The sequence below is a fragment of the Carcharodon carcharias genome, chromosome 38 (genome assembly GCF_017639515.1).
Source record: "Carcharodon carcharias isolate sCarCar2 chromosome 38, sCarCar2.pri, whole genome shotgun sequence".
In the NCBI taxonomy this organism is placed as follows: Eukaryota; Metazoa; Chordata; class Chondrichthyes; order Lamniformes; family Lamnidae; genus Carcharodon; species Carcharodon carcharias.
In genome coordinates, this window is record NC_054504.1 from 2,301,479 (window position 1) to 2,313,604 (window position 12,126).

A 12,126-nucleotide genomic window follows, 5' to 3' on the forward strand; every position below is an offset into this window, starting at 1 on the left:
CCCCTCCCCCACACCATTGGTCAACTGGCCGAAATCTGACCGAGGGATGAAATCCGGAAATTTACTGATCAGCTTTTTTGTCTTTTCCCTTTCGCTAAATCTCCCCCTCTGTCCCTCACCCCCTCTGTCCCTCACCCCCTCTGTCCCTCACCCCCTCTGTCCCTCACCCCCTCTGTCCCTCACCCCCTCTGTCCCTCACCCCCTCTGATCCCCCGTTCTCTCTGTCCCTCATTCTCTCTGTCCCCCACTCTGTATCCCTCCATCTCCCTCACTCTCTCTGTCCCTCACTCTCTCTGTCCCCCACTCTGTAACCCTCAATCTCCCTCACTCTCTCTGTCCCTCACTCTCTCTGTCCCCCACTCTGTATCCCTCAATCTCCCTCACTCTCTCTGTCCCTCACTCTCTCTGTCCCCCACTCTGTATCCCTCAATCTCCCTCACTCTCTCTGTCCCTCACCCTCTCTGTCCCTCACTCTGTATCCTTCAATCTCCCCCTCTCCCTCAATCTCTCTGTTCCTCACTCTGTATCCCTCAATCTCCCCCTCTCCCTCACTCTCTCTGTCCCCCACTCTTTATCCCTCAATCTCCCCCTCTCCCTCACTCTCTCTGTCCCCCACTCTTTATCCCTCAATCTCCCCCTCTCCCTCACTCTCTCTGTCCCCCACTCTGTATCCCTCAATCTCCCCCTCTCCCTCACTCTCTCTGACCCTCGCTCTCTCTGTCCCTCACTCTCTCTGTCCCCCACTCTGTATCCCTCAATCTCCCCCTCTCCCTCACTCTCTCTGTCCCCCACTCTGTATCCCTCAATCTCCCCCTCTCCCTCACTCTCTCTGACCCTCGCTCTCTCTGTCCCTCACTCTCTCCCACACTGATTCCCTCAATCTCCCCATCTCCCCCTCTCCCCCACTCTCTCTGTCCCCCACTCTCTCTGTCCCCCACTCTCTCCCACATTCTGACTCCCTCAATCTCCCCCACCCCATCTTTCCCTCATTCTCACTGTCCCTCACTCTGTCTCCCTCAATCTCCTCCCTCCCCCATTCTCTCTGTCCCTCACTCTCTCCCACACTCTGACTCCCTCAATCTCCCCCTCTCCCCACCCCCTCTTTCCCTCATTCTCTCTGTCCCTCACTCTGTCTCCCTCAATCTCCCCCTCTCCCCCATTCTCTCTGTCCCTCACTCTCTCCCACACTCTGACTCCCTCAATCTCCCCCTCTCCCCACCCCCTCTTTCCCTCATTCTCTCTGTCCCTCACTCTGTCTCCCTCAATCTCCCCCTCTCCCCCATTCTCTCTGTCCCTCACTCTGTCTCCCTCAATCTCCCCCTCTCCCCCATTCTCTCTGTCCCTCACTCTCTCCCACACTCTGACTCCCTCAATCTCCCCCTCTCCCCACCCCCTCTTTCCCTCATTCTCTCTGTCCCTCACTCTGCCTCCCTCAATCTCCCCCTCTCCCCCACCCCCTCTTCCACACTCTCTCTATCCCTCACTATCTCTGTCCCTCACCCTCTCCCCCTCACTTTACCCCTCACCCCCTCCCTCTCTCTCCCTCACCCTCTCCCTCATCCTCTGCCTCGCCCTCTCCCTCCACATCACTATCTCTACCCCTCCCCTCCACCTCTCGCTCTCTCTGCCTCTCACACCTCCCCCCCCCCAACTCCCAGAGCTCATTCACAGATTTATAGTGGATCATCAGAAGAACCAGCGAGGGTCTCTCTGTATCAACCCCCAGTCGGCGGCCTTCCGAAGCTTCATTAGGTAACACAGCCGCTAGTCTCTTCCTCTGGAGGATACGAGAGTGAGTGTCAGTGCAACAGGTTGTGTGAGGGCCTGTATCTGTTAGTGCATGGGTGAGAGACAAGAGTGTATGAGAGAAAGCAGCAGACAGCGAGCGTGTACGAGAGAGATAAAGAAAGGAAGAGTCTGTGACAGAAGGAGAGTGTGTGAGAGAGGGAGAAAGGGTGTGAGGGAGAGAGGGAAAGTGTGCGAGAGAGAGAGAGAGGGAAAGTGTGCGAGAGAGGGGGAAAGTGTGCAAGAGAGAGAGGGAAAGTGTGCGAGAGAGAGGGAAAGTGTGCAAGAGAGAGGGAAAGTGTGCGAGAGAGAGGGAAAGTGTGCGAGAGAGAGGGGGAAAGTGTGCAAGAGAGAGAGGGAAAGTGTGCGAGAGAGAGAGAGGGAAAGTGTGTGAGAGAGTGAGAGGGAAAGTGTGTGAGAGAGAGAGGGAAAGTGTACGAGAGAGAGGGAAAGTGTACGAGAGAGAGGGAAAGTGTGCGAGAGAGAGGGAAAGTGTGCGAGAGAGAGAGAGGGAAAGTGTGTGAGAGAGAGAGAGAGGGAAAGTGTGCGAGAGAGAGAGAGGGAAAGTGTACGAGAGAGAGGGAAAGTGTGTGAGAGAGAGAGAGAGGGAAAGTGTGCGAGAGAGAGGGAAAGTGTACGAGAGAGAGGGAAAGTGTGCGAGAGAGAGAGAGGGAAAGTGTGCAAGAGAGAGAGAGAGGGAAAGTGTGCGAGAGAGAGGGAAAGTGTGCGAGAGAGAGAGAGGGAAAGTGTGCGAGAGAGAGAGAGGGAAAGTGTATGAGAGAGAGAGAGAGAGGGAAAGTGTATGAGAGAGAGAGGGAAAGTGTGCGAGAGAGAGAGAGGGAAAGTGTGCGAGAGAGAGAGAGGGAAAGTGTATGAGAGAGAGAGAGAGAGGGAAAGTGTATGAGAGAGAGAGGGAAAGTGTGCGAGAGAGAGAGAGGGAAAGTGTGCGAGAGAGAGAGAGGGAAAGTGTATGAGAGAGAGAGAGAGAGGGAAAGTGTATGAGAGAGAGAGGGAAAGTGTGCGAGAGAGAGAGAGGGAAAGTGTATGAGAGAGAGAGGGAGAGGGAAAGTGTATGAGAGAGAGAGGGAAAGTGTGCGAGAGAGAAAGAGGGAAAGTGTGCGAGAGAGAGAGGGAAAGTGTGCGAGAGAGAGAGAGTGAAAGTGTGCGAGAGAGAGAGAGAGGGAAAGTGTGCGAGAGAGAGAGAGTGAAAGTGTGCGAGAGAGAGAGGGAAAGTGTGCGAGAGAGAGAGAGGGAAAGTGTGCGAGAGAGAGGGAGAGAGAAAGTGTGCGAGAGAGAGGGAGAGAGAAAGTGTGCGAGAGAGAGAGGGGCAGAGAGAGAGAGGGGGAGAGAGAGAGAGGGGGAGAGAGAGGGGGGGAGAGAGAGGGGGAGAGAGAGGGGGGAGAGAGAGGGGGAGAGAGAGAGAGGGGGAGAGAGAGGGGGAGAGAGAGAGAGAGACTGAGAAAGAGAGGGAGAGAGAGAGTGTGTGAGAGATAGAGAGACTGAGAAAGAGAGGGAGAGAGAGAGTGAGATTGTAATGACATCTGTTGCCCCTCTGAGCTCTTTTCTCCGCCATCCCACACACAGGTCGACAGCCTGGCATTCCTCCAAGGGGCCCAAGAAGGACGAGCGATGAACACCAGAGACTGGGTGAGAACCAAACATTGCAGTAGGAGTCTGGCCGGGGATGAGTAGGGGGGCCAGGGGGTGTGTGGTTTCCCCTCACTCCCTGAGCGGGTACAGGGGTAACACTGACTCTCACTCCCTGAGTGGGTACAGGGGTAACGCTGACTCTCATTCCCTGAGTGGGTACAGGGATAACGCTGACTCTCACTCCCTGAGCGGGTACAGGGGTAACACTGACTCTCACTCCCTGAGTGGGTACAGGGGTAAAACTGACTCTCAATCCCTGAGTGGGTACAGGGGTAACGCTGACTCTCACTCCCTGAGTGGGTACAGGGGTAACACTGACTCTCACTCCGTGAGTGGGTACAGGGGTAACACTGACTCTCACTCCCTGAGTGGGTACAGGGGTAACGCTGACTCTCACTCCCTGAGTGAGTACAGGGGTAACACTGACTCTCACTCCCTGAGTGGGTACAGGGGTAATGCTGACTCTCACTCCCTGAGCGGGTACAGGGGTAATGCTGATTCTCAGTCCCTGAGTGGGTACATGTGTAACACTGACTCTCACTCCTGAGCGGGTACAGGGGTAAAGCTTACTCTCACTCCCTGAGTGGGTACAGGGATAACACTGACTCTCACTCCCTGAGTGGGTACAGGGGTAACACTGACTCTCACTCCCTGAGTGGGTACAGGGGTAACGCTGACTCTCACTCCCTGAACGGGTACAGGGGTAACATTGACTCTCACTCCCTGAGTGGGTACAGGGCTAACACTGACTCTCAGTCCCTGAGTGGGTACAGGGGTAAAGCTGACTCTCAGTCCCTGAGTGGGTACAGGGCTAACACTGACTCTCACTCCCTGAGCGGGTACAGCGATAACGCTGACTCTCCCTCCCTTAGTGGGTACAGGGGTAAAGCTGACTCTCAGTCCCTGAGTGGGAACAGGGGTAACGCTGATTCTCACTCCCTGAACGGGTACAGGGGTAACATTGACTCTCACACCCTGAGTGGGTACAGGGCTAACACTGACTCTCAGTCCCTGAGTGGGTACAGGGGTAAAGCTGACTCTCAGTCCCTGAGTGGGTACAAGGGTAACGCTGACTCTCAGTCCCTGAGCGGGTACAGGGGTAACGCTGACTCTCACTCCCTGAGTGCGTACAGGGTTAACGCTGATTCTCACTTCCTGAGTGGGTACAGGGGTTACACTGACTCTCACTCCCTGAGTGGGTACAGGGGTAATGCTGACTCTCACTCCCTGAGCGGGTACAGGGGTAACACTGACACTCACTCCCTGAGTGGGTACAGGGGTAACACTGACTCTCACTCCCTGAGTGTACAGGGGTAACGCTGACTCTCACTCCCTGAGTGGGTACAGGGGTAATGCTGACTCTCACTCCCTGAGTGGGTACAGGGGTAACGCTGACTCTCACTCCCTGAGCGGGTACAGGGGTTACACTGACACTCACTCCCTGAGTGTACAGGGGTAACACTGACTCTCACTCCCTGAGTGGGTACAGGGGTAACACTGACTCTCCCTCCCTGAGCGGGGTACAGGGGTTACACTGACTCTCACTCCCTGAGCAGGGTACAGGGGTAATGCTGACTCTCACTCCCTGAGTGGGTACAGGGGTAACACTGACTCTCAGTCCCTGAGTGGGTACAGGGGTAACACTTACTCTCACTCCCTGAGTGGGTACAGGGGTAAAGCTTACTCTCCCTCCCTGAGTGGGTACAGGGGTAACACTGTCTCTCACTCCCTGATTGGGTACAGGGGTAACACTGACTCTCAATCCCTGAGTGGGTACAGGGGTAACGCTGACTCTCACTCCCTGAGCGGGGTGCACGGGTAACACAGACTCTCACTCCCTGATTGGGTACAGCGGTAACGCTGACTCTCACTCCCTGAGCGGGGTACAGGGGTAAGACTGTCTCTCACTCCCTGAACGGGTACAGGGGTAACATTGACTCTCACTCCCTGAGTGGGTACAGGGCTAACACTGACTCTCACTCACTGAGTGGGTACAGGGGTAACGCTGACTCTCACTCCCTGAGTGGGTACAGGGGTAACGCTGACTCTCACTCCCTGAGTGGGTACAGGGGTAACGCTGACTCTCACTCCCTGAGTGGGTACAGTGGTAACACTGACTCTCACTCCCTGAGTGGGTACAGGTGTAACACTGACTCTCACTCCCTGAGCGGGTACAGGGGGATTTCCAAACGCTAAACGCAACAGGCGAGAACCCCCCCCCCCCTCCCTCCTCGATTTGAGAATATCATCACTCCGCAGCGCTGGATGGGGGAGTTGTCTAACCACCGGGCCGCTTTGGGAGAAAGGGTTGTTGACGGTGGTGATATTATCTACAGGATGTGCTAATGGGGACATTAAGGGAAGCAAGCTAGTGGCAGATGGCCCTAGTGGGGGTGGTGTGTGGGGGGAAGGGATCGAAATGGGCTAGAAGGTGGAGATGAAACAATAGATCGAAATAAATTTATAAATAGGAGGGAAGAGAAGAACTTAGATGTTGAGAAAATGTTTTAATAAATTATTGGAAAATGGGGGGGAATCAGAAAGCAGGTGGGGATGGAGGAGAGCGTTCATGATCTGAAATTGTTGAACTCGGTGTTAAGTCCGGGAGGCTGTAAAGTGCCTAGTCGGAAGATAAGGTGCTGTTCCTCCAGTTTGCGTTGAGCTTCACTGGAACAATGCAGCAGGGCAAGGACGGACATGTGGGCATGAGAGCAGGGTGGGGGTGTTAGCTAGGCTATTGAGTTGGACGATCATGATGAACGGCGGGGCAGGGTCGAGGGGCTGAATGGCCTTACTCCCTGCTCCTAGTTTCGATAGCATCGAGCTCCAGCTTGCCGGGCTGCTCGTTGACCCCAGCGGGCCTACCAGGATTGGCTCACTGCTCACCCGGTTTTAGGGTCTGTGTCACGGGTCGATCCCAGATTCCGCTCCTGGGTTTTTATTGACCGTAAACGCGTCAAAAGGCTTCGTATCCGGGGTGGAGTGGGGGGGGTGGTGTGTGGGAGAGGGCGTGGGGCGAGGTGAGGTGGCACGAGGCCGCGGGTCAGCCCGTAGGCTTGGCTCCCGCGTGCGGACGGGAAGGATCTCATTCTCCTTGCCCTCTCCCCCACCTCCCCTTCCCTCACCCCCGCCCACCACCCCCCCCCCCACCTCCTCGGGATGCCCTTGTTAAACGTAACCACACCGGTTATCAGAAACGGGGTTGGCGGGGGGAGGTGTCGAGCGCGGAGTGACAGAGCCGACTTTACGCGCTTGACATCAATGGGATCCGGTTGGTCCTCGTCGCCAGTTTGTGTTTCGGTTTATCCGGTTTCGCTTCGGCCGGCGATTGCTAGCCCCGCCCTGGATGTTAACGTGTCAGCGGGTGCTTGGAACAAGATAGGCAGACAGACCGATGGGCCAGGCAAACGCTGGCGGTCTATTGGACTCGATCAACTGAGAATAGAGCACCAACGCCGCGTGTCCTTCTCCAATCACCTCCAGCTCTGGACTTACAGTTCCCACACTGCGCAGGGATTGTCCAACTCAGTCTCGCGGGCCAACTCATGACATTCCCTCAACAGAATATTGCACTCCACTTCACCACGCAGATGGACAGAGAGAGATCGTTGATGGGGGGGCGGGATGGGAGAGAGAAATAGATGAGTCAGAGAGGGAGGGAGACAGAGACAGACAGACTGAGAGAGACAGAGGACACACAGAGAGAAACAGACAGACAAACAGAGAGAGAGAGACAGACAGACAGAGATCACGATGGGTTGAGAGAGATGGAGTCTTCAATGAGGAGATGGAGAGAGTCATAGAGAGACAGACAGAGAGAGAGAGAGACAGACAGAGAGAGAGACAGACAGAGAGAGAGACAGGCAGAGAGAGAGAGACAGGCAGAGAGAGAGAGACAGGCAGAGAGAGAGAGACAGACACAGAGAGACAGACAGACAGACAGAGATCACGATGGGTAGAGAGAGATGGAGTCTTCAATGAGGAGATGGAGAGAGTCATAGAGAGAGGGAGAGAGACAGACAGATCACAATGGGTAGAGAGAGATGGAGTCTTCAATGAGGAGACAGAGAGAGACATAGAGGGAGAGAGAGAGGGGGAGAGAGACAGATAGATCATGATGGGTAGAGAGAGATGGAGTCTTCAATGAGGAGATGGAGAGAGTCATAGAGAGAGGGAGAGAGAGACATAGAGAGAGACAGACAGACAGACAGACAGGCAGAGGTCACGATGGGTAGAGAGAGATGGAGTCTTCAATGAGGAGATGGAGAGAGTCATAGAGAGAAGGAGAGAGACAGACAGATCACAATGGGTAGAGAGAGATGGAGTCTTCAATGAGGAGACAGAGAGAGACATAGAGGGAGAGAGAGAGGGGGAGAGAGACAGATAGATCACGATGGGTAGAGAGAGATGGAGTCTTCAATGAGGAGACAGAGACATAGAGAGAGGGAGAGAGACAGATCATGATGGGTAGAGAGAGATGGAGTCTTCGATGGGGAGATGGAGAGAGTCATAGAGAGAGGGAGAGAGAGAGGGAGAGAGACAGACAGATCACGATGGGTAGAGAGAGATGGATCTTCAATGAGGAGATGGAGAAAGTCACAGAGAGAGGGAGACAGACAGATCATGATGGGTAGAGAGAGATGGAGTCTTCGATGGGGAGACATAGAGAGAGGGGGAGAGAGAGGGGGAGAGAGAGAGATGGAGTTGGGGAAGAGGGAATTGGATCAATGTTTTGCCAGTCTACCCCACACTGAGTGTGAGTTTTATTTGTTAGTAACCTTCCACACGTATCCCAGGGATGGGCAGTGGGGTTGTATTGTGCAGCCGCGTTCTAAGTCTCTCTTCCTCTCCGTGTGTCTGCAGCTCTTGTCACAGCTATCTGAGTGACACCCCAGGGTGACACCGAGGGAGGACATCACAGACCCCGCGCCACTCTCCTTGAGAACAGCTGGCTGCTGGACCCTGGTCCAGACCTGGCCCAGACTGCACCTGCAACAAGGGGACAACTTTGGTAATCTTCAGGAGTACGTAGCCCACAGCGAACACGTCTGGAACATTGGACCCACACTGCCCTGTACACCAATCTCTGTTTATACAGGGTGAGGATCACTCACTGTGTAACTGTGCAGAGTCACTGTTTATTCAGCAGGGTAAGGGTCACTCACTGTGTAACTGTACAGAGTCACTGTTTATTCAGGGTAAGGGTCACTCACTGTGTAACTGTACAGAGTCACTGTTTATTCAGCAGGGTAAGGGTCACTCACTGAGTAACTGTACAGAGTCACTGTTTATTCAGGGTAAGGGTCACTCACTGAGTAACTGTACAGAGTCACTGTTTATTCAGGGTAAGGGTCACTCACTGTGTAACTGTACAGAGTCACTGTTTATTCAGCAGGGTAAGGGTCACTCACTGAGTAACTGTACAGAGTCACTGTTTATTCAGGGTAAGGGTCACTCACTGTGTAACTGTACAGAGTCACTGTTTATTCAGCAGGGTAAGGGTCACTCACTGTGTAACTGTACAGAGTCACTGTTTATTCAGCAGGGTAAGGGTCACTCACTGTGTAACTGTACAGAGTCACTGTTTATTCAGGGTAAGGGTCATTCACTGAGTAACTGTACAGAGTCACTGTTTATTCAGGGTAAGGGTCACTCACTGTGTAACTGTACAGAGTCACTGTTTATTCAGAGTGAGGATCACTCACTGTTTAACTGTACAGAGTCACTGTTTATTCAGGGTAAGGAACACTCACTGTGTAACTGTACAGAGTCACTGTTTATTCAGGGTGAGGGTCACTCACTGTGGAACTGTACAGTCACTGTTTATTCAGGGCATGGAACACTCACTGTGTAACTGTACAGAGTCACTGTTTATTCAGGGTAAGGAACACTCACTGTGTAACTGTAGAGAGTCACTGTTTATTCAGGGTGAGGGTCACTCACTGTGGAACTGTACAGAGTCACTGTTTATTCAGGGAATGGAACACTGTGTAACTGTACAGAGTCACTGTTTATTCAGGGTAAGGGTCACTCACTATTTAACTGTACAGAGTTACTGTTTATTCAGGGTAAGGAACACTCACTGTGTAACTGTACAGAGTCACTGTTTATTCAGGGTAAGGATCACTCACTGTGTAACTGTACAGAGTCACTGTTTATTCAGGGTAAGGGTCAGTAACTGTGTAATTGTACAGAGTCACTGTTTATTCAGCAGGGTAAGGTTCACTCACTGTGTTACTGTACAGAGTCACTGGTTATTCAGGGTAAGGGTCACTCACTGTGTAACTGTACAGAGTTACTGTTTATTCAGGGTAAGGATCACTCACTGTGTAACTGTACAGAGTCACTGTTTATTCATGGTAAGGATCACTCACTGTAAATGTACACAGTCACTGTTTATTCAGGGTAAGGATCACTCACTGTGTTACTGTACAGAGTCCCTGTTTATTCAGGGTAAGGGTCACTCACTGTGTAACTGTACAGAGTCACTGTTTATTCAGGGTGAGGGTCACTCACTGTGTAACTGTACAGAGTCACTGTTTATTCAGGGTGAGGGTCACTCACTGTGTAACTGTACAGAGTCACTGTTTATTCAGGGTAAGGGTCACTCACTGAGTAACTGTACAGAGTCACTGTTTATTCAGGGTGAGGGTCACTCACTGTGTAACTGTACAGAGTCACTGTTTATTCAGGGTAAGGGTCACTCACTGTGTAACTGTACAGAGTCACTGTTTATTCAGGGTGAGGGTCACTCACTGTGTAACGGTCCAGAGTCACTCCTCCCAATGTTTTCCACCTCTTAATGAGAAAGGACGGGGGAGATTAGATTCTTTGAGACTGCAGAGGGGTCAGGCATTGACGGCACTCGGGGTATGGGCTGAATCAGCCGGTTGCTGACACGTCCTGTTTCGGATGTTGAGAGGTAGGGAAAAGAAATATTTTAGAATCACTTTTCAGCCCAATGCAGAGGCGGTAGTTGGTGGTTGGTGGGTGGGGGGATGTCGCTGGCAGTTTCTGCCACTGTGCCCCTCTCGGTCACTCCCGGAGGGAGGCCCCTTTAAGGAGAGAATTGGGCCCCGTCTCTTCTCCGGAGGTGCTGCAGGGCTCGAGGGGTGAGGGGATGGGGAAGGGTCCTTTATTCGTAACAAGGGGCAGGAGCCCAACCACTGCCCCACGGGGGGAGAGTCGGTGCCTGTACCCCCCCGGGGAGAGTCGGTGCCTGGACCCCGGGTGGGGGGGTGGGGGGAGAGTGTTGAGCACCATTGGCTGGCGGTTTAGTGTCAGGATGTCTGTCGGGAGTCATTTGTGGGTGTGGGGGGGGTCGGAGGGGAGGGGGTGAAACCTTGTCGAGGACGTGAGCCTCCGCGCAGGGGATGGGGAGTCCCTTTTCACACTGGAATTTGCCGCCGGCACTCACTGTTCTGTCGATGTTTTCTCGCGTCTCGCTGTTTGGAATGGTGGCCTCGTCTCACTCACCTTCACGCTCCTCCTGCCTGGAACCCACCACACCTTGTCAATAAAATAAAAGACCGAGGCCTTCTCTGCGGCCTTCAGTTTCAGAACGTCTCCCGTTGCTGCCCACGACGCCAACCTCGCACCCAGGGGCGCGCGCGGTTGTTTCACGGTTACGTTGGCGGGGACAGGTTAGAAGAGCGGGCACGCGCTTTCGGGAGGGGTTGGGGGGGTGGGGGGGGGGACTTGCCGAGGTCATCTGGAGAGCAATGGCCCCGGGCGCACGTTCTCGGGGTCATTGGGAGAGCAATTGCTAGGTCCCTGCCTCGAGGTCATTGAGAGAGCAATGGTTCCTAATTGTCGTGGGAGTTGGAGGAGGTTACAGAGATAGGGTTGTAGGGCCTGGAGGAGGTAATGGATATAGGGAGTGCTGGAGGCCCTGGAGGAGGTTACAGAGATTGGGAAGGTTGTGGGGCTGGAGGAGGTTACAGAGATAGGGACGGGTGTAGGAGCTGGAGGAGGTTACAGAGATAGGGAGGGGTGTAGGGGCTGGAGGAGATTACAGAGATAGGGATGGGTGTAGGAGCTGGAGGAGGTTACAGAGATAGGGAGTGGTGTAGGGGCTGGAGGAGGTTACAGAGATCGGGAAGGTTGTTGGGCTGGAGGAGGTTACAGAGATAGGGAGGTTTGTAGGGACTGGAAGAGGTTACAGAGATAGGGCGGGTTGTAGGGGCTGGAGGAGGTTACAGAGATAGGGTGGGGTGGACGGGCTGGAGGAGGTTACAGAGATAGGGATGTAGGGGCTGGAGGAGGTTACAGAGATAGGGACGGGTGTAGGGGCTGGAGGAGGTTACAGAGATTGGGAAGTTTGTGGGGCTGGAGGAGGTTACAGAGATAGGGAGGGTTGTAGGGGCTGGGGGATGTTACAGAGATAGAGAGGGTTGTAGGGACTGGAGGAGGTTACAGAGATAGGGAGGGTTGTAGGGGCTGGAGGAGGTTACAGAGATAGGGAAGGGTTGTAGGGGCTGGAGGAGGTTACAGAGATAGGGAGGGGTTGTAGGGGCTGGAGGAGGTTACAGAGATCGGGAGGCGTGTAGTGGCTGGAGGAGGTTACAGAGATAGGGAGGGGTGTAGGGGCTGGAGGAGGTTACAGAGATAGGGAGGGGTGTCGGGGCTGGAGGAGGTTACAGGGATAGGGAGGGGTGTAGGAGCTGGAGGAGATTACAGAGATAGGGAGGG

The 12,126-nt window shown here is 53.9% G+C and overlaps 1 protein-coding gene across 1 annotated transcript in view; it reads left to right on the forward strand.

The window, feature by feature from the left end:
• The window catches only part of LOC121273080 (serine/threonine-protein kinase NLK2-like), a 38,610-nt gene extending 29,962 nt beyond the window's left edge, over positions 1 to 8,648 (forward strand). The window contains exons 8-9 of the mRNA XM_041180040.1: positions 3,370 to 3,432; positions 8,299 to 8,648. Coding sequence (XP_041035974.1) covers positions 3,370 to 3,432; positions 8,299 to 8,322 — 87 coding nt within the window. The 3' untranslated portion in view covers positions 8,323 to 8,648. The remainder of the gene's footprint in view (positions 1 to 3,369; positions 3,433 to 8,298) is intronic.
• The last annotated feature ends 3,478 nt before the right edge of the window (positions 8,649 to 12,126 follow it).